The sequence below is a fragment of the Sebastes fasciatus genome, chromosome 21 (genome assembly GCF_043250625.1).
Source record: "Sebastes fasciatus isolate fSebFas1 chromosome 21, fSebFas1.pri, whole genome shotgun sequence".
Lineage (NCBI taxonomy): Eukaryota > Metazoa > Chordata > Actinopteri > Perciformes > Sebastidae > Sebastes > Sebastes fasciatus.
In genome coordinates, this window is record NC_133815.1 from 22,787,856 (window position 1) to 22,810,032 (window position 22,177).

Below are 22,177 nucleotides of genomic sequence, written 5' to 3' on the forward strand. Positions count from 1 at the left end.
TTAATAATGGCTGTTTTGCATTGTGCCAGTGCCCTTTGTATTGTGCATGCTGGTATTATTAAATGGAACAGAGCTATCATTAATGTTACACCTGTAGCCTATAGAGTGAGCGGGAGCACTGGTTCTGTCAGTATTTTTACCACTGGGAATTCCCATTTCTTGTAATGATGTCCTCAATATAAACACAGGAACTTGGATAATTTAACACTGTGTTATGGCCAGCATTTTAATTATCTCAGCTTTGTTTCTGGGGTAGTTTTGGGGTTAACCAACATCTCAGGTTCGAGCCTGGCCTGCAACTTTTGTTGTATCTCCTGTCACCTTTCAACCGTCTTCCACTATCTAATAAAAGCAAAAATGCCCCCCAAAAATACAAAAAACAACAACTTTGTTTCTGAGAAATATTGTAAGTTTGGTATAGCAGATGACTCTAAATTCGGGTTGTCAAAGTTAACGCGATAATAACGTTAATAACGTTTTAACGCAACTTGCAATTTGTTGGTTGTAGCAAACAGAAAGTAGAAAACCTAAGGAATCCATTGGTACCAACCATTTCATACCATTTCAAGGAGGCTAAATAACACTCCAAACTTGCACTACATTTTGACAAGGAAAAAATGGCATTGCCATTTTCAAAGGGGTCTCTTGACCTCTGACCTCAAGATATGTGAATGAAAATGGGTTCTATGGGTACCCACGAGTCTCCCCTTTACAGACATGCCCACTTTATGATAATCACATGCAGTTTGGGGCTAGTGTGTAAACTGACACACTGACAGCTGTTGTTGCCTGTTGGGCTGCAGTTTGCCATGTTATGATTTGAGCATATTTTCTATGCTAAATGCAGTACCTGTGAGGGTTTCTGGACAATATTTGTCATTGTTTTGTGTTGTTAATTGATTAACAATAATAAATGTATACATACATTTGCATAAAGCAATCATATTTGCCCACTCTAATGTTGGTAAGAGTATTAAATATTAAACAAATTTCCCTTTGAGCTACATTTTGAACAGACAAAAAAAATTGATGAATTTGCAATTAATCATGATTAACTACAGACAATCGTGCAATTAATCGTGATTAAATATTTAAATTGATTGACAGCCATACCTAAAATACAATTCAGCTACTGACCGGAAGGAAGTATTCCTCTCGTAGATTCTTTCTCCCCACTGATAAATTTAGCTAAATTTAGCTCTGTCTTGACGTTACCCTTCCTGTGGATGTTTGCCCTCACCTTGCGGTGAAGTCTGCTCCAGCGGGTGAACAGGGCGTGCTTGCAGAGACGAGAGGGTGTCCCTGAGTCCCGTCTCCGTCCGGTGGCTGTGTTGACCACCTCCAGCTGTCCATCACCCAGCGTCCAGTTGACACTCACACAGGAGGCCTTCCCCGGCTGCTGATACTCGGCACTGCTCAGCCCTACAGGGACGACAACACAGGGGAGAGAGAGACTGACTTTAGGTGAGTTCAATCTCCAGTGACTTCAAGGTATTCCCCCATAGGTGATCCAAATTATCTTAAATGTGTAAAACAAAACATTTCATAAAAGGCTTTCAAAATGTAATGCACTTGTGAGTAAAACAAGTATCAGAGTGGAAATTTGCAATTTTCCTGTCAAACCTCCACTTTGTTGTTTCGTTTAACCTTCCTTCACCCTTTCCTCGCTCTCTCCCCGAGGCTAATGGCAGACATAAAGTTTTGCAGCGCTGCAAAAAGCCAAGTCAACCTGGGCCTGAAACTGCATGGCTGTTTATATGAAGCTTTGATATACCCTCAGAGAGAGGGGGAGAGAGAGGTGGGAACGGGAGGGCTATTGAGCATATAAGCAACGTGTTCCTGCCTTTGTATGAGTGCTTGTATGCTCTTGAGTTCCAGAACAGTTAACAGGAGTGTTGCCAGCTATGTACGCCATAAACATTATCTCCAGTCACAAAGATGAACCCTCCCCTACACTGGACTGTCTGCGTCTCTGCGCCGCCCTCTCCACCTTCCCTCTCTGAGATAATTAGCCTCGCTAGCAAAGCACACAAAGCGATCAGTCGAGGAAGGAGAAAGAGAGGCGGAGGTAGAGGGAAAGTGGAGGTGAGTGTCACATTGAGTTCCACGTAGAGAATTAGCTGTCTGCATTCGAGAACGCGGGTGTTGGCAGAGGTGCCGGGCGTCTGCTGTGGCGGAAACAGAGCCGACAGCGGGGTGAGAAACAAATGAGGGCTCAGGGCAGAAAAATGTCCTTTAGAGGCCACCGTAGGTGTTTGATAGGAACCAGTTTACCAATATATTCTGGGTGAGGGAAAACTGAGAATTTGTGATTCCCCCAACAGTGAGGAAAACAGACCTGCCAGAAATTTCCAGCTGTGATAAAGAGGCATATACGTTTATCTATTTCAACGGGGACAATAGAAAAATAAATCACTGTGTTAGCAAAAAGACTCATTTTCAACAGTTGTCCCAAATATTAAGTTAGCTGTAAATGGTTTGCGATTAACCATTAACAATTCACTTCAAACTGAAGGAATAGTTTGACATTTAAGGATATAATTTGCTCTCTTGCCGAGAGTTTGATGAGAAACCTGACACCACTCTCATGTCTGTACAGTAAGTATGAAGCTAGCTAGCAGCTGGTTAGCTTGGCTTAGCGTAAAGACAGGGAACGGGGAATAAGCTCGCTTGGCTCTGTCCGAAGATAACAACATTTTCCTACCAGCATCCCTTAAGCTAACGGAAATAGTTTGACACATACTGTCACCCCCTGTAAAACCACAACGTGTCATTTATACACTTTAGTTTTTGTACAGATTAAACAAACTATATACAGTATATAGTGTTCATTTGTGAGCTTGGTGGGTGGATTTGGTTACAGTACCATTGGGCAGAGCAAGGTGTTCTCATCTAACGCTTAGCTAGTACATATGCCTATATGCAAAAAAGTAAACTATTTATAAATCATTTTAATGATAAAATAAAACGACAAGAACAAATTGCTCATCTGTTTGCCAGGGAAGCTAATAGAGTGCTCCAGGGAGGATGTATTTTTGTAGGCCAACCAGGAAGTTAGCATCGCCCCGGTTCCCTCGACAAAAAGCCAGTGGGATTTTTCCATTGGGTTTTGGATTATTGAGAAAAGAAGCTCTTTGTTTATGATACTTGCACATTTTGTTCAGCGAGATAATCTTCACAAATGAACACCACTTCCATGATTTTTGAAGCGGGAATGCAATCTCGAGAAGTAAATAGCTAACGTTAGGCTATACATGAACTACACCACGGTCGCATGAGCGCGAGTATACACAACGAGGCTGTAAAGGTGGACGAGTCGGCGCGATGACGTTTTGTAGTTTCATTTAGCAACCGCCTTTTTTAAGACATATAAAAGCTTCAAAATTCACGGGTGGGGTATTTATTGATGTTATTTTATGTCGCAGAACAACATTAAAATCTCTAAAGCTTGTGTTAACCACAGACCTTATTTCAGGCATCTAACTAAAAACCCATTGACTTCCAGACGAGGGAACCGGAATTGCTAAAATGCTAGCTCATTTCCGGCTTTTAGGACTCATTCCTGTAGCACTCTATAGCTCTGTGTCTTCATCTGAACATCATCAAAGCTGAAACTGTTTGATGTTTACTTTCAATTACATTACAATATATTGCTTTGTGTTGCAATATGTGTAATAGCGCCAGAGATATACTTAACATTTATAGCATCTAGGCTAACAAGACCTGACTACTTGAACATTATATCCACTCCAAATCTGTAAAACTGCCTTCAGAAAGGAATCGCTGTCTTGGATTTCACCTTGACTTCCAACCCAGTTATTTATTATATCATGCAATGTTAAAGGTACCTTCACAGAAAATCAGCACAGATTCTGTGCGACGGGTGAACAACAGTTGCCTTTGATCTCACCGTCTGACAGACAGCTTGTTATAGTACAATACCTGATGTACAATACCACAATACATGCCTGAAGATCATCTCCCTCCTTGCTACACTCATTTTCCCGTCTTCACTCTTCCATTCACCAATCTCGGCTCTTCTTTTCTGCAGCTCCTTGGAGCTGGAATGAATTGCCTGCCACGGTAACAATCCTCCAAGTCTCTTATTACCCATCTCTTCTCTCTTGTGGAGACGCACCTCTTTGAACAAAAGACCCTCCTATCCATCCTGCCTTTTCCCTTTCTCTCGCTCCATTCATGGCTCATTTCATCCCTTCAATGGACTTGACTCCTCTGTTTCTGTAATAGCCAATTTGATTTTTCCCTCATTGAAGACTTGATCAATTTCTCTTCTGGGAAGTGTTTGGCAGACATGAAAGAGGCAGAATTAGAGCCTTTGGTTATGGGATTCAGAACCGTACAGTACACACATATACCCACGGCTTAATATCTGAGGCTTCTGTAGAGACACAATACGGCATAGCCTGTGTGTTTGTGTGTACACATTGCATCTATCCTGCATTACTGTAGTACTGCAGGGTTTTCAGAAGTGTTCCTCATGGGGGTGGAACAGCAGAGGATTAGTAGTGAAGCAACAGGCATGTGAAAAGACGGCCTTCTTCAGTGTCTGCGTTATAGGCAGCGACTCATTCATGAGAAAGGCTGATGTGACTGAAAGGTTGCTGGTTCAAATCTCTGAAACACTTATGATCGAAGTAGTTGGGGGTAAAGTGCTGTGTGAGAGTATATATATATATATATATTTATCTTATATCTTCTATATTTATCTTCTTGATACATGCTGAATTTAGGGATGTAAAATAATTACGACAAATATTACATCCTATAATTTTTTTATTTTTAAATTGTTGAAGCAACCTTCCATCATATAAAACAGCAGACTGAACATAAAGATGGACGACATGACCGCTCCCCAAAAGTGAAGCCAAAACATCTCGATCGCCCCCTGGTGACTGGCTGCAGTATAGGTCATAAAGCCCGCCCCCTCAATGTTAGCGGATGGGACATGGGACAAACTAAAAAGCCTAAGTACACATTAAATACATTTTTCCCAAAGATGGTATCTGTCATTTTAGGTAGTTCTGATCACGTATCATCATGTTCAAACGATCTTTTTTCTGGTTTTAATTAGTTATTTGATGCTATAATAAAGGGGATGAGACGTCATGACTGGCAGCTGTGATTTTCTCTCACTAGTGTGTGTGGGCGGGATCCCCTGGCTCCAAATGACATCAAAACCTCAAGAGGGCAGCTCCCGTATCCGGGATATTGGAGGAGCACTTTAAGAACAATGACTCCAAGAGCATGTGGCAGGGGATAAAAACCATCACTGGCTACAAAGACAACCGCACAGCCTCAAGTCCCACAGACAACACGCTTCCTGATACCCTGAATCACTTCTTCGCTCGGTTCGACCGGGAAAACAAGGAAACCAACATCCAACCTGCACTAACTGAGAAGGACCAACCGATAAAGCTCCAACACCACCAGGTCAAATCCGTCCTGCGCCGAGTCAACATCAGGAAAGCGTCAGGACCAGATGGGGTCTCCGGACGAATCATTAAGGCCTGTGCAGACCAGCTAACAGGGGTATTTACAACCATCTTCAACCTCTCACTTGAACAGTCTGTTGTTCCCACATGCCTTAAGGAAACCACCATCGTCCCTGTACCCAGGAAAACCAAAGTGAACTGCCTGAATGACTACCGGCCAGTTGCTCTAACCCCCATTATCACAAAATGTTTCGAGAGACTAGTTCTGTCCCACATTAAAACTGTCATCCCTGCCGATCTTGACCAACACCAGTTCGCTTATCGGACAAACAGATCGACGGATGATGCAATCACAACAGCTCTTCACGCAGCCCTTACACACCTGGATCACAACAACACATATGTAAGGATGCTGTTTGTGGATTTCAGTTCTGCTTTCAACACAATAATTCCACACAAACTGGTTCAAAAATTGAGCAACTTGGGCTTAGGCAGTTCACTGAGCACATGGGTGCTGGACTTCCTCAGGAACAGACCACACCTCGGCCACTCTGAACCTGAGCACTGGAACACCACAGGGGTGAGTCCTCAGTCCTTTTCTCTACTCCCTCTTCACATATGACTGCTCAACTATTCACCCCACCAACACCATGGTCAAATTTGCAGACGACACTGCTGTAGTAGGACTGATAACCAACAACGAGACAGCCTACAGGGAGGAGATCCAACATCTGACACAATGGTGTTCCATAACAACATGGATTTAAACACAACAAAAACAAAAGAAATGATAATAGACTTCAGGAGAGCAAGACGGGAGGAGCACTCTGCCCTCTGCGTACGTGGAGAGGAGGTGGAGAGGGTGGACTGCTTCACGTACCTCGGAGTCCACATTTCGTCAGACCTCACCTGGTCCAAAAACATCTCTCATCAGGTGGGGAAGGCCCAGCAGAGACTCTACTTCCTCCGGAAGCTGAAACAGGCTCACCTTCCTCAACACCTGCTGATCAACTTCTATAGGGCAACCATTGAGAGCCTCCTGACCTACTGCTGCACTGTGTGGTTTGCTAGCTGCACAGTGGAGAACAGGAGGGACCTGCAGCGGGTGGTGAGGATGGCGGAAAAAGTGATTGGGACCACATTACCCCCCCTCAGTGACCTATACACTGGTCGGCTCTGTAAGAAAGCCAGCTGTATCTCCAAAGACCCCACCTACCCTGGACATGTACTGTTTGCTCTCCTTCCCTCCGGAAGGAGATACAGGACAATTAAAACACACACCAACAGACTACGAAACAGCTTTTACCCACAGGCTGTCAAGTGTGTAGAACCCCCCCCAAAGGCTGAGGACACCAGCTGCTGAACCATAATTTGCACTTTATGATGATGATCCACTTATTTATTGTTCTGTGACTGAATGTTTTAATGTTTGTTTTTCACTGCAAAGAGCTGCTAAACTGTTTTTCGTTGTTTTCAATGACAATGACAATAAAGTATCTATCTATCTATCTATCTATCTATATTGTGGCGACACTTTTGTCCATCTTAATATATATATAGTCTATGTATAAAACCAACAGGTCTAGCTCTGTTCTGAGCTCACTAGCAGCAGGAGTGGAGCATGGGTCTGACACATGTATCTGGCTGGTTCAGTCTTGGACAGTACCGCATTACTTAGTAACACATTACAGCAATTTTGGCTTTTTTTTTTTTCAGTAACAAGTAGTATAAGGGGTTACAATTTGAAATTGTGAAATGTGAATAAAGCAGGGTGTAGCTGTACAACAAGCATGTCTCCTCAATCAGCTGCAAAACTGGTGGTGAACAACCCTTATTAATGTTTCCTGTTATCGACTGATTCTTCTAACCCAAAAACGACAAAGCCCTGCCACGCTTTCTGTTCACGCTGCGGTGGAAGTGAACAGCAGGACGAGAGTGAAGGACAAGTCAGCCCGTCGATGTGTTTGGCCCTCGGGGCTTCAGGTGTAGCTGCTTTGGCTGAATGCGATAAGAGCGGGCACTGCGATCACCAGGAATTTCCTCTAGGGGTGTTGCTTTTAAATAACCCTGGACACACAATAGCCGGGGAGCTCATCAGAGCCAATGAAAGGATGGAGGAGGAGATGAGAGGAGGTGGGTGTGTGTGTGTGTGTGTGGGGGGGGGTGCGCACACAGACATCAGAATGCAACCGAAGCTCTCTTTTTCTTTATTCCCCTCCTGCCTTGCTGTCTCCCTCTCTTCCTCCTCACCCTGTCTGTCTCTCTCTGTCCGAGCTCCCTTCAGGTTGAATGGCTGTCTGATAAGGGCTGTGATTACATTGATTTGGTGTAGGGCCATCTCCACTGTCTGTCCATCTTCCTCCCTCTCCTCCTTTTCCTTCACCCTGCTACCCTTCAATAGACTGCAGCTACTCGAGGTGCTGCAGGTGCAAAGATCTGACAGTTTGCGATGTGTGGACACACAGAAAACACACATCATTGTGTGTCAGGCGTGTCAGAGGGGAGGGCAGAGCATTTGCTGTTTTGAGTAAAGAGGATGTCTGAAGGTAAAGGGCATGTCTATATCATTCGTCAACTCAACAAACCCTCAACACTAAGAAAAATGTAAAGGACATTCTGCTGCATCATTCTTGAAAAAAAACTACTGTATATAGTCATTAAAACAACTATACACTTACCGCAAAGTTTATTATAGTTAGAGTGAATAACATAATATTATAAGTAAGTATGATTGATGTGGATCATACCGGAGCACAGTTCTCCAAATATTAACTGCAGCCTGTAATATCTAAAACCTAAAACTCCATTCAGGACAACTCAATTCATAAAAGCCATTGAACAAATCATGAGAAATGCTCGCTGAGGCCGTGGTCGGAGGATTCAATGATAAATTTGTCCCAACTATCATCAACAGAGGACAATTCACTACATTTATCAATCTTGATGAGGATAGGCCTCACAAAATATTCATCCTCAGGGCACCCAATTACCCGGAGCAGAGCCCTGCAACGCAAAGAGCTCCTGTGCCCTTCAAGAAGTATACTTGAAAAGTATGGTTGATATGGAGAATGTAGCAGATTTATCTATATCTATATATCTATATATCTTTAGAGTGGAGGTCCTAGCATCATATTGAACTAGAAAATCGAAGGAATCCATTGGTAACCAACCATGTCATACTAGCTTCGAAGGAGGTTAAATAACGCTCCAAACCTATGCTAAACTTTGGTGAGGAAAAACTGGCATGGCCATTTTCAGAGGGGGCCCTTGACCTCTGACCTCCAGATATGTGAATGAAAATGGGTTCTATGGGTACCCACGAATCTCCCCTTTACAGACATGCCCACTTTATGATAAGCACATGCAGTTTTGTGCAAGTCATAGTCAAGTCAGCACACTGACACACTGACAGCTGTTGTTGGGCTGCAGTTTGCCATGTTATGATTTGAGCTTATTTTTTATGCTAAATGCAGTACCTGTGAGGGTTTCTGGACAATATTTGTCATTGATTTGTGTTGTTAATTGATTTCCAATAATAAACATATACATACATTTGCATAAAGCAGCATATTTGCCCACTCTCATGCTGATAAGAGTATTAAATACTAAACAAATTTCCCTTTAAGGTACATTTTGAACAGATAAATTTGATTAATTTGCAATTAATCACGATTAACTATGGACAATCATGTGATTAATCACAATTAAATATTTCAATCGATTGACCGCCATAATATATTTATTATTAGAAATCAATTAACAACACAAAACAATGAAAAATATTGTCCAGAAACCTTCACAGGTACTACATTTAGCATAACAAAAATATGCTCAAATAATAACATGCCCACAAGCCCACACAAGCCCACACAAGCCACACACACACACACACACACACACACACACACACACACACACACACACACACACACACACACACACACACACACACACACACACACACACACACACACACACACACACACACACACACACACGGTGGTTCCTAATATGTGATTGCCACCGTCTTTGTTCTCATCAATGATCCCTAGAAAGAAAGTGTGCCCTACATCGCTGTGCGTCTTTGTCGCTCAGCCACTCTGACTGGCCTAGATCTGAAGTGATGGCTGATGCAGTTTCTACAAGTTGGGTGTCATTCAGATCCTCTTCCAGTATTCATCTTCGCTACAAATGAAAGCCTCGGGTCTCAGCGGAGCCCTGGAGGCAGACGTGCCAGACAACTTCATAGCTGTTGCTTGTCTGGCTGGCACAATGTAACTGTAGCGAAGCAGTGGTACATGAGTTTGATAAGTATGTGTGTGTGGGTGTGTGGGTGGGTGGTACATGTGTGATCTGTTGTGATTCGATGACTTGGTTTGGAGCTGACATATTTATTAAAAAGAACCTCTGAAAATAGATACTGTATATATATATATGGCCCAGGATTTCTGTATGGGATGGCCCCATCTGAAAACACAGAGATGCTTCAGACAGGTCTGTCACTGTTTAAACGCAGACTGACAAGAGAAAGCACACTCTGTCCTTTAGCTGGAGAATCTAAAAGACTAGGGAAAAAAACTCTCACTAGACCAATTGAAAGCCAAAAATGCAAGCACTTCACTCAACCAACCTGTACAGTAAATTCAACCCGATATCACTCCAAAGCATGTAATAGACCCGCCTGTCCTCCAGAGGATAGCGTGCCAGTGTCACATTTTGCCTCGCAGAGACGTGAATATTACACGCCTGTATGAACGTGCAGTACCAGCAGGGGGCGTCAAAGCCACTTACTTAGGATTTGGCAAAAAAAAACACTTAGTTAGGTTAAGGGCAAACATCATGGTGGGGCTTAAAATAAGTATGTAAACTAAATAAAACACGTACGGAAACACGTATGGAACCAACGTAACGTCAGTACAGACAACACGTGACAAACGTCACTAACGTAACTTGCTAAACAAAATACTGGTCACGAACAGGGGTCTCCCGCTTGGCAGTCCTGTGTTTGTTGGACCCATCAACCCCCATACCCACTCACCATAAGTGGTCTTTCTCACTTTATATACTACGTAACTACCTCTGAGGTTAGACTTCCGTCACTACATAACACTGCACCTTCATGCAGGCGTGTAATATTCATGTCTCGGCGTCACAAAACATGACAGGCGGGCCTATTACCCATTTTGCTGTGGGACTGGGCTGGTGAATTCCTGGCTTAGTGAGTTTAAATAGTGATTTTCAGTTAAGTTGGTAGAGGGCAACACAGAGATAACAGAGTAGTGAATATTGGACTTACATTCATCAGGTGGACACAAACACAACTCCAAATGAATGATAATGTTGCTCCATATCGGCTGGATGTGTAAATAGGCGACTGTTTTCCATATTAACTTAGAAAGTAGCAAAAAACGATTTAAAAAATAAATAATTAAATTGACTAAATTTAGTTGATGTTATAAAGGTTTAGGTGAGCAATCTCATGCAGTGACTTTCAGCTGCAGTGCTATAAAATCACTAATCAAATCAAGTACTACTATTTTTGAGATAATGCTTGTGTCCAGCAGCGTAACATAATTGTGATTGGCCCCGGTGCAAATCTTTTTCTTGGGCCCTCGTCCCGAACACAAGCACACGCTCCTGCGCACACATGCACGTACACACACAACCACTCCAGACAATTGCAAAGCAGACATTGCAATGCCACCATGGAGAGTCTCACCATGCAACTTCCATACTACAAACCAGCCTTAGATCAGCACCAGGGACAGCAGCCGGAGCCCAAATTCATCGACACTAACTTAACACCCTGCCCTGAAAGAGACAGATAACAGTAGGTGCGCATTTTCCAGCATATGATATGTAACAATTACAGTGATATAGATTTAAATCCCTGATTCCACTCAATAATGAGAAAAAATAAACCATTAGAAGTTTACCCTACAGGTCTTGTGCCCTGTAAAGTCATTAACAACACTGCTTAAGAACTATGTCCTTTTTTTATTGGAATGTCCCAGCCGTGAGCGACGCAGCGCGACGTGGCACGCCGTTTTGAGCTGAACTTTTGTCAGACGCCCAGCTGTTTCCCAGCTTATTCCTGTCGCTCGCCTTAAAATTGCCTCAATGGACCAGGAGCGGCTGATTGGTGAAGTTGAAAGTTATCTATACGATACCTCCTCATTTCACTACAAAAACCTAAATAAGGAGGCAGCTGGCTGGAGGGAGATCACCAGACAGCTTAACATTTCCCACTGCTGTCGGCTGTATTGTATGTCATTTTCAGTAAATATAACAATATTAATCGTGTGTTTTCTGTTTATAAAGAACAAACGTAGGAAGAAGTGGTTACGTCTCCAGTCTGATCTTGAGCGAACAGCTGGTAGGTAGCCTACGTGGATTGTTCACATGACGTAACAGAAGTGCATATAACTGATTCAGTGTGGACACGGTGTAGGAAGGTGGTTTTTGGGCCCCCGGCAGCTTCTGGGCCCCGGTGCATCAGTTGCACCGTCGATATTTACGCCACGATCTACTGTAGCAGGGTCAACTGGATAACCTGGGAGTCCATGGCCTCATCACTTATCAGGGAAACTGACCAAAGCAGCAACATTTCAGACAGAAATCACTTAATCCCAATGGAATCAATGAGATCAGTAAATATGCTCACGAGTCAAATAAATATATGCAGTTTTCAATTTTTGTGAATTTTGACACACAAATCTGCACCCTTGTGACAGTTCAGGGACCACCTCAAAATATAGACCAAGCATCCAGTGCTAGCTATATTTAAAGGACTCGTGAATGAATTTCATTGTGCCACTTTCTGGTGGGAAGACTTCCCAGAGTCAATGTATTCCCCTAAATGTAATTCGTCAAATCCCACTGAGACATGTCTGTGTTGCAGTCGTACCGCTGAGCATGGGCTGGTTGCGTCTGTGCGTTGCGGGCAGCGGGCCCAGGCGCTCCTGCCGCTGGTTCAGAACTCTGCCCAGATGGCCTGTGTGGCGCAGGCTGCCGACGGTCACGCTGTGCAGGTACACCGGCTCCACGAAGTGGCTCAGCAGCGCCCCCTGCAGGCCCAGGATGTTCCATCTGAGGGGAGGGAGTAAAGGGAGAGGAAGTCAGGGAGAAAAGCGGTATGGTGGTTTTGTAAAGTAGATGAGGAAGGGAAGTTTGAGTGGATGAAAGAAGGAAGGAAAGAAGGAGGGAAGGCAACAGTTGGGGGGAGTGGGGAGAATACGAGGGAAGAGAGATAGAATCAGGGCGGGAAAGGAGGAGAGAGGGGAGAGAGACAGATGTGAGAGCTTCAATGACAGGTAGACAATTTGATCATTATCTTGATGTGGGACGTGATGAATAACAGCCGCTGGACTGACAGCGCACACAAACAGACACGCACACGTCCTCTTCCATTTTCTCTGGTTCAGAGACACAAACCATCATCGCCACCACCTACAACAACACTGCCAAAGGTCAGTCCATCAGCATTCACTACGTGGAACAACACATTACCATGTGTGCATTCATCAGTGCCATCGAGGTTAATGCACTGCACGGGGCTGCAGGCAAGCTTCCCTTCGATTGCTCAACGCGAGGGGCGATCGCCTCAGGATTTGTTTGGGGGGATCCACGAGTGACACAAAATCACTGTGGGGCTAATCCTGCCAGCCGCTCCGACGCCTGCTACTGTAGCCAGCTGGTCATGTGCCACCTACTGTCGAAATCCTCTCTATTTAACCAGCAGATGCTAATTTATGGATGGAAAATGATAATTACCGTGTTTATTATCATTGCTGCCCTTCATAGAGAGAGAGGGAGCCTGCTGTGTGCCTGAGCTGTGTACTCTCCGGTGCACTGGACTAATGAACTTATGCGAGGCACAATCAAAGGCTTCACATTATGCTACTAATTTTTAGATCATTGTTCTTTTTGTTAATCAATGTCTCTTTATCATGGATGCAATTACAGCAGCTGCTTGTTTTTTTCTCGCAGACTTAATAATCACTCATTACGGCTTCTTTCGCTTCCCGAGCAGTCAATTAACATCAACGGCTTTCTGGGAATCACTAAACGGGCTCACAAAGCGGCGGCCCGCCTGCCTACGCTTTACCTGCAATCTGTCGGCAAGATCTGTCCTTCCCTCTCAGACGGAGAGGAGGAGCTCTGCTCAAAAAGCCCACGCTCGCACACAAACCTCCACCAAAACAGAAATAGTTTAGCCTGAAATATTAATTTACCCAGAAAGCGACACCGTGAATCAGAAACATCTTCTAATCTCATGCAAGAAAAGACAGCCATCTGGCTTGGGTGTGCGAATTTAAAGAGAGGAGAGGGGGGAGACCTCTTCTCTCTCTCTCTCTCTCTCTCTCGCTCTGTCTCTCCACATCTATCCTTTCTTCCCTCCCCCGGTAAACGCCGACCATTAAAGTAATGTGTTCATCTGCATAAAACTGCAGCGGAATGGAGAACATCATCGTTATATGAAAGCCATTTAGGCCCCTCAATTAAATCCAGCTGTCGACTTCAAATCAAATATTAGCAAAGGAGCTTCATTGGGCCTGGCTTAAGGAAACACAACGGTGATCATCAGGTGGAGCAATGATGGGCGTTGCACGTTATCAAAAATGTTTATGATAAGAGCAAAGATCCTAAAATCCCTTATGGTCAAGGCTGAACTAACTGTAATTATGTGCAGGAACTGAAGGAAGTGGGGAAATAAAAAAAAGTAATGGGAGGTTGCAAAATGAGTGTGACAGAGGACAAGAAGAGTATCCAGGGGATCACTTTAAGACTGCAGAGCAGTGTGTGTGTGAGTGTGACTGTGTTGAGTCTGCGGTCCTAAGCTCCTCTCAGTTCCACCCTCCACCCCGACCTTGATAAACTGGCCCTTGGTGACCCACTCACTTTAACGACGGCCACCCATCATTTACAGCGATATAAAAGAAAAAAAAACGTAAAGAGGAGGCTGTGGAGCAAAGAGAGTGCGTCTGCCGTGCGGCCTGGCGGGATGGAGAGGGGAGGAGATGGTGTAAGGGAAGAAGAAGAGCAGGGTGTCCCTTCTCCCTCCCCCGTCACTCTATTTTTTTGTAAAGTAATTGCTTTCACCCCCGTTGGTGACCTGGGTAGATTTAATCACACCATCTCCAGCCCTGGCCAACTGAATCAAATTGGTCAAATTAACAGCGACTCCACAGGAGAAGGGTTCACCTCTCTCTGTCTCTCTTCCTCTCTATGTGTGTGTGTGTTTGTGCCAGTCCTTTCACACACACAATGGCTCAGCTGTAGTCCTGTATGGCTCAGTTGGCACAGTGCGGTGCTTACTAAGCTAAATTCATGGGTTCAGTTCCTGCTGAGGCCCGGTCCTGGCACAAAAACTGGGACTATATTAAAAATCGATTTCAGATATGTTAGAAAATGCAACATCAATGGTGGAAGTAAAGAATTACTATTGTTGAGCACCTTCATTGTGTGTGGAGTATTTTTAGCCCTGCTGGCTGTAGGGACGGTAACGCCGGTCTGTCAGTTGGTTGGACGGTCCACCACTTTGGGCCAGATTGAAATAGTTCATCAAGTCATGGTTCCATGGACCCATGGACCCAAATGTTAGCATGCTAACACACCTGACTAAGATGGTGGCTGTGGTAAATATCGACATGTTAGCTTTGCGAGAATCTTAGCATGCTAATGTTAGCATTTAGCTCAAAGCACCGCTGGGCCTAAGTACAGCCTCACAGTAGCACTACTACAACTAGTACTACTACTTATTTCATAGTTTACTTTAAAGTATAAATTGTGAATGTCACCAAGTTACCCCAACATGTCCTAACAGTATGATATGTGTTACTTAATGCATTGTTTTAAGTTTTATACCTTCTGAAGAAATAACATGTTATTTGTCATAAAAACTAAAAATTGAATTCATAAGCCACAAAACATATCGTTGCTCAATTCAATACAGTCAATACTCGAGGATTTTGTTGCTACATTCATACTTAGTCTGGTAGCTTGTGGTGGATAATGTTAGTTTATATTAGCAAATCTAAAGCCACCAGACACACCAAGCCGACATCAAAGAACTAACGGCGATGAAGGACGACTGTTGTCGCCTCACGTCGTCTTTGTCTTGGCCGAAAAGTTGCACTTGAACACACCGCAAAGACTACAGCCGACGGCCGGTAAGCATGTACGTTATGCGCCTGCGTGAGATGAAATAACTCTCCACACCAGCAGGCGGTAGTAGTCCGTATTCGTCATTCAAAAAAGGAAAACCGGAAGACCGATGACTGTCAAGTCGTTGTTATGAGGCGTACATGAAACAAAGCGCTGTTTGCCGACCATTTTCACACCACTCTCACTCACCACTTAGCTTCATTCCAGATGGCCATGAAAATATCTGTGTATTGGAATGATTAAATGAGATGGAGATGAAAAATGAGAAGATCCTTCTATGTGTGCCCTCTTGACTTTACTCGTTGGCTTGCTTTCCTTACTTCAAAAAAACCTCTGACACAGGCGGACTAGAACCGACAATGCGGGATGCATCCCAAAAACCAGGCCGACAGACGCTCACCAACGTCCCCATACTGTCCGCCGGCCGACCGTCGGCTTGGTGTGTCGGGGCCTTTAGATAAATATTGCTGTGTAATTGACATTTCATTGACTTTATGACATCTTTCTAATCATGCTACTGTTGCTGTTTTAGTATTTATCATTATCATGTAACACAGTTTAGCAAAGGTTACATAGTCTCGCTTTAAAGCAACCATGATTTTGACTGATGTGTTTGTACTTGGATACACCGTCTTCAAAACTGAATTAATTTTGAAGCTGATGTTCTGCAACTGGATATGGAACAAATCGCCTCCTTTAACACAGTATATGAACAGAGAAAATAAAAATGAAATGTATCTAATCATAGATGCATAATCATCAGTTAACACCTCTAATAGTGCGTCTCACCATTTCAAATTTAGAACATATATTACACAAATGATTCAGTAAGGGAATATCATTACGTGTGTGTGTGTGTGTGTGTGTGTGTGTGTGTGTGTGTGTCTCCCTCTGCCAGTAAAGATGCTCCAGTGTGTACACATCGGTGCTTTCACTTCTCACGCATGAGGGCAGTGTGAAAACGGAGGCGGGAGAGCAAAGCTGTCTGGATTTAGTGTTGCCGTCTGTCCTGTGCAGGCTTGCCAACATGCGGACGATACATTAACAATAAGACCATACACCGGCTCCATTGTGTTTTTGTTCTCTGTGTACAGTAAGCTACGAGTGTTACACTGACACTACACTGTATCTGCTTGGCTCTGTTAGCAAGCCTAAAGCACATGTTTGTGAAATTCCAGTATAGAAACCTTGCCCTTAAATTTTGGCATGTACCTGGTAAAGTCTCAATTAAAGGTGCTATTGATACCATTGATAAAATTCAAACTATATGTCGCATTCTCAATATTTGTCTCCATAAAAATTTTATCAACAAGCCCTTCAATGAATAAATACCCAAACCCCACAGTGGATAAGGGGTTGTATGACTAATATCTTCGCTAGATGTGAGTCAGGCCCACAGATATGGAGATTAAAACAATGACGTGGTTAATACACTAATTCATTAGAACGGGATTACCCGTTCAAGTTACATATGGGAAATCAATAGTCACCACCCGGACTAGAAAGGATTTCATATACAGCATGGCTCATGGCAAGACAAACATGCACCAACACACACAAATGCGCCAAGGTAAATATCAGACAAACCTCTACCCGGTTCATAAAGCACATTTAAAAGAGCTTTCTTTAAACAGGGATCACTCCTTCTCATAAGGAAGCTAATCTCCTAATAAAATTAACCCTTCAATCAATCCTTCTACCTTTCTGTTCTTACGTAGGCCACAGACCTCCTGGGTGAAAGGATGTGTTGATCACATGGTTTGTTAGGAGGTTATGTTGGGGCATAGGGACCCCGTTTCTATCATTGAGTAAACTGACAACCCCTGGCCAAGTGACATATTTTATGGATATTTCATAATATAACCAATACATAACAATAAGAGAACAAAACAACTAATAAACTGTACAATTAATCCAAATAGTGAACGCAATAACTGCAGGAAGTCTGTGTAAAACAAGCGATTTGGATGCATTTTGAGCGGATTATTTGAATATTGCATCAGAGATGAGTTTTCCTGTTATTTTTAGGAACTTTTAATACAAGTCTGTCTGTAAAATGTATTTATTTATACAATCGTACTTACTTAATAGGCTTCTATTTGGACAAATTCAGTGTTTTCTTTTCCTTGACACTTGACCATTGTTCTATTAGCTCTTTGGTTTGTTAACTGCGTACTTTTCTAATGCAGGACGAGGCTGTTTAACAGAGAGGGAAGGCTCTGTGAATATAACTTGTGTTTAGGTCTTCACCGTGCCCTTATCCTGTGATATATTTTTTGCGATATCTTAAATCCAAACTTTAAAAAGAACTATTTAATTTAATTTTCTTCACAGAAATTAATGACATGCTGAGATATAGGGCAAAATGCTCAGTATGGACGGGATTGGAAAATGAGAAAATTATATTTAAAGGTTTTTTCATTGGTGTTGTTGAACTCCTCTGACAGCTTTCTTTGCTTTAAGAAAAAAAGTTGCACACAAACAAAATATAAAGTCTGAGTCTAAATTGCAAGTAAAGAAGCATATTTTATATAGTCCAATATCAAACCTGTGTAAGCTCAACAAAAGACAGCAAGGACAGCATTTTATCTGACAAAACATTGATTAGATTTCCAGTTTAAACTCGCCAAGGGAGGCCAGGTTCTTTGAGGTATAAATCAGTTAGCAGGATGTTCAGTATGGCAGAAAGGTGCTCTTGTCCAATTTAGTTTTGAACAACTTAACAAAAATCTATAAGTGAAATGAGGCAGAATATAAAGGGAGAGCTTTGATTTTGAACAGAAAGAGTGCCAAAAAGAAAAAGAAAAGCCTTAAACCCAGAAAGCTAGACCGTTTTAAACCCAGAGGTAACACCTGAAAGCACTGACCTTGTGATCTTGTCGGTGCAGGACATGGTGATGAGCTGCTCGCCCTGTAAGACGCCGTCCCACGTCTGGACGGGCCCCCGACATCGCACCGGCACCGTCCCCTCGCCTGACTCGATTTTGGTCCGCAGGTGGCTGCGGTGCTTTCTCAAGAGGTGTCTGCTGCTGTGTACTGCCAACACAACACACACAAGCACAGCCTGAGCTTCATCAGTCTACATTATGTCATCTCTTATTACACAGCTTTGCTGGATACCCAATTTAATTAGCTATTAATGAAGTCTGTTATTTCTAAATAACACAAAGGCGTTTCAGATCTAATCACGTCAATAAGCAGCCAAGATTCATTTTGTAGACTTTTGATCAAATTTACTCAAAATGCACCAGGTCACAAAGACAACAGGTACATTTTTTTCAATACTGCTTTCAATATATTATAGAAAATGATCCACTATACACATTAGCTCTTACGTGTTACATTTTCTATGTAATTAGAGAAGTTCTCAGCTACTAATTATTGAGGTTCATGTGTAACTAGCTACATGCAATTTAAACTGTTTTTAACATAAATGTTTATCCAATATTATGGTAAGCCAACAACTTATTACTATTATATATTTTAATACGATGACAGGTACAGTTTCCAGTGGAGGATAAACATTGCATTTCCTTTCAAAGCAAAAGTTTAAATGAGGTTAACGGCGTCATTTAGGGAATTAAATGTATTATCTTGGGACCGTTGGCTGCCTAATTGTTAATGAAGTAAGCATTTGACTGGATTGTTGCTGGGTGTACAGAGCAGCCTGCGGTTTGGAAGGAAGGAGAAGGAACCATTATCCTGAATGAAGCAGTTTCGATGCACCCTTGATGAACTTGGGACTGTTTATATTGGGTACAGTGTGACGTGGTATTGTATGAATACAACCCCGTTAGTGAGAGCACAGGGCCTTGATCTTTTTAAACCGCTTTCATGTGGTTTCATGTGGGTGTACAAGGCAGCATGACCTCTACGGGCGCTAACATTGTTAATTAAAGGGGACCTATTATGCTTTTGTGCTTTTTCCCTTTTCCTTTAGTGTGTTACATAGTTTTTTTTGTGCATGTAAAAGGTCTGCAAAGTTACAAAGCCCAAAGTCCAGACAAAGGGAGTAACACCCCCACAGAAACACTGCTCCTGAACTGCCTGAAACGTCTCGCTGGAAGTCCCGCCTTTTTCTTCCGTAACGTGGTGATGTCACCAAGTAACACATTTTGCCTAGCGGCTAGTTTGGCATGCCCTCAAAAAAAGTTAGTTAGAGCGGAGCTGGAGCGGAGTCTGAAGAGTTTGGTTCGGTTGACTAATCATAACAGAGTGGGCCAGCTGACCAATCAGAGCAGACTGGGCTTTTCAAGAGGGCGGGGCCAGGAACTCAAACATAACGTTTCAGACAGAGAGTGAAAAGAGGTGCTGTAGCACAGCCGGTATGAGAAAAGTAAAGCGTTTTTTGAATATCGAAGCATGCAAACATGTTCTAGAAGAAACCACAAATACAGGTATGAATCTGAAAATAAGCATAATAGGTCCTCTTTAAAGTATACAAAATTCGTAAATAGTCTGCATAGTATCGGAAAAAGAAACTTTCAGGAAGAAGGAAACAACAAACAGGCACAGGATAAATTATAAATATTATTTTTCTTGCTTTCAGTTAAATTACAACATGGATATCTCCCTAATAGGGTGACAGAGTGAACACAAATAAATCGCTGTTTTTGTTTTAATAACCTCTTATTTCTTAAGGCTTAAACTCTCCTTCCTTCTCTCTTCCTCCACGGCTGCTGCTTCGGCTGATGTGACAGCAGCTAAAAATTAAGCCCCGGTTTCCAGCTCAGAAATGTTTAAGAACAGTCAGGAAAAGGTATTAAGTAATTTTCTAATCTCTGAGAGCGCACTGGAGAACATTTAAGAGGTTTAATGACCACAAACGTCAAGTTCAAAGGCTTCTCCAATGACAGCATCAGCATTTCCATCCTCACTGGTTTCATGGAAATCACACCATGCACTGCACTGTAGTGTATATTCAGAGAGCTGAATAGCAGCTTCAGTCCGTGATGAAAGGAGAAGGGTGTGGGGGGGTATATATACATTCTACTGATGGAAACTGCAGTCCAGATTACATTTCTGAACTCGTAGGCCACCAGAAAAAATGCTGGGCGAACCGTCTAAATGAATATACAATTTATTTTCAGTGGGTAAGCAATAAAATGTCATCTAGTCAGCACAGCGTGGCTGAAAGAGGCCAAAGACGGGATGTGACATGAAAAGGATGCCAGCTTCTTGACAGTGTCTGGAGAAAAAAAAAAAAAAGCAGAGCAGTGGCTTTCAGAATATCTGCCAGAGAAAATGATCTCTCTACAAACCTGACTGACTGATGATAGAGAAAATGACAGTGATTACATTACATAGAAATGGAAGATAAAGCGTGCATTTGTGAGGAAAAAGGATACCCAAAAAGATCCTGAAGATATTAAAAAGAACTTTATTTTGATCTGTTTTCGGCAACCTACGTAAAACAAAAAGAAACAGAAAGGCCGGGTGTCTTACGGTCACTGGTGATTTCATAGGGCGAGTTGAGCCTCCCGTCCCCACACGGCGAGGTGCTGATGTACATGTGGAAATGGACGTTGTCTCTCAACCTGTAGCCGCACTCCTTGTGCCGCACGAATATCGACTCCTCCCAGTCCTCCGGCCGTTTACTTTAAGAGAAAACGAGAGGGAGACTGATGAGAAAGGTGGCACCATTCATCACGGCGCAGCAAACAGATTTCCACTTTTCGTTTCCAATGATGAAGTGAGGCAGGGACAGAGAGAGGTGGACACTGGCTCTCTCTCTGACCATAGTCCATTCTCCTGCTGTCAGACGAGACTCCTGGACATTACTCAGGCTGTCCAAATGTCTCATGGGAGACGGGGGAGAGTGAGTTTAACTTGTGGTCCACATATACTTTGCATTTGAGTTGTGAAAGTGTCACAATGAAGGTCAAATAAAGAATTAGCCAAGTTAAAATAATGGTTATTATTATATAAAAACAAACATGCAGGAATATGATAAATATGTTGAGTGCTGCAGGTTTTACTGGCACTGCAAATAAACGGTTTCATAGCTACTGCTATGGTGTGATTACACATGGTACAACTGCATAGAAAGTCAATGGAAAGACGAGCTGGTGCGCATGTTGCTAGCTAGCTAACGTTACAGCTAACGTCAGTACAATCAGCACATTGGTTGTTTGGCATAAATAAACACACTAGACACAATAGAGTCCTAAAATCCGGAAATGAGTTAGCATTTTAGCACTTCCGGTTCCCTTGTCTGGAAGTCAATGGTTTTTTTGAATGCTGAAGAGATTTTAACGTTTTGTTCTACAACATAAAATAGGTCAGTAATTCGTTGTGAATTTTGATGCCTTTATGTGTCTTAAAAAAGGCGGTTGCCAACAAGAGAAAATGAGACAACTTAACATTTTCATGTCAACTCCTCCTTTACCTCGTTGTGTCTACTCGCGCTCATGCGACCGTGGTGTAGTTTGTTCATAGCCTAACGTTAACTTTTTACTTCTGGCGATTGCCAGAAACGTGTAAGTATTGTTTGCCACAGAGTTGATTTTCTGCAATAATCCAAAACCCAAAGGAAAAATCCCTTTGGCTTTTTGTCG

At 42.8% G+C, this 22,177-nt stretch overlaps 1 protein-coding gene across 1 annotated transcript in view; it reads right to left on the reverse strand.

Moving 5' to 3' along the window:
* Positions 1-22,177, reverse strand: part of adarb2 (adenosine deaminase RNA specific B2 (inactive)) — a 225,697-nt gene that overhangs the window by 5,139 nt on the left and 198,381 nt on the right. The window contains exons 6-9 of the mRNA XM_074622661.1: positions 21,066-21,217; positions 18,488-18,656; positions 12,361-12,542; positions 1,241-1,422 (exon numbers count right to left, since the gene is read on the reverse strand). Of these exons, the coding sequence (XP_074478762.1) occupies positions 1,241-1,422; positions 12,361-12,542; positions 18,488-18,656; positions 21,066-21,217 (685 nt within the window). The remainder of the gene's footprint in view (positions 1-1,240; positions 1,423-12,360; positions 12,543-18,487; positions 18,657-21,065; positions 21,218-22,177) is intronic.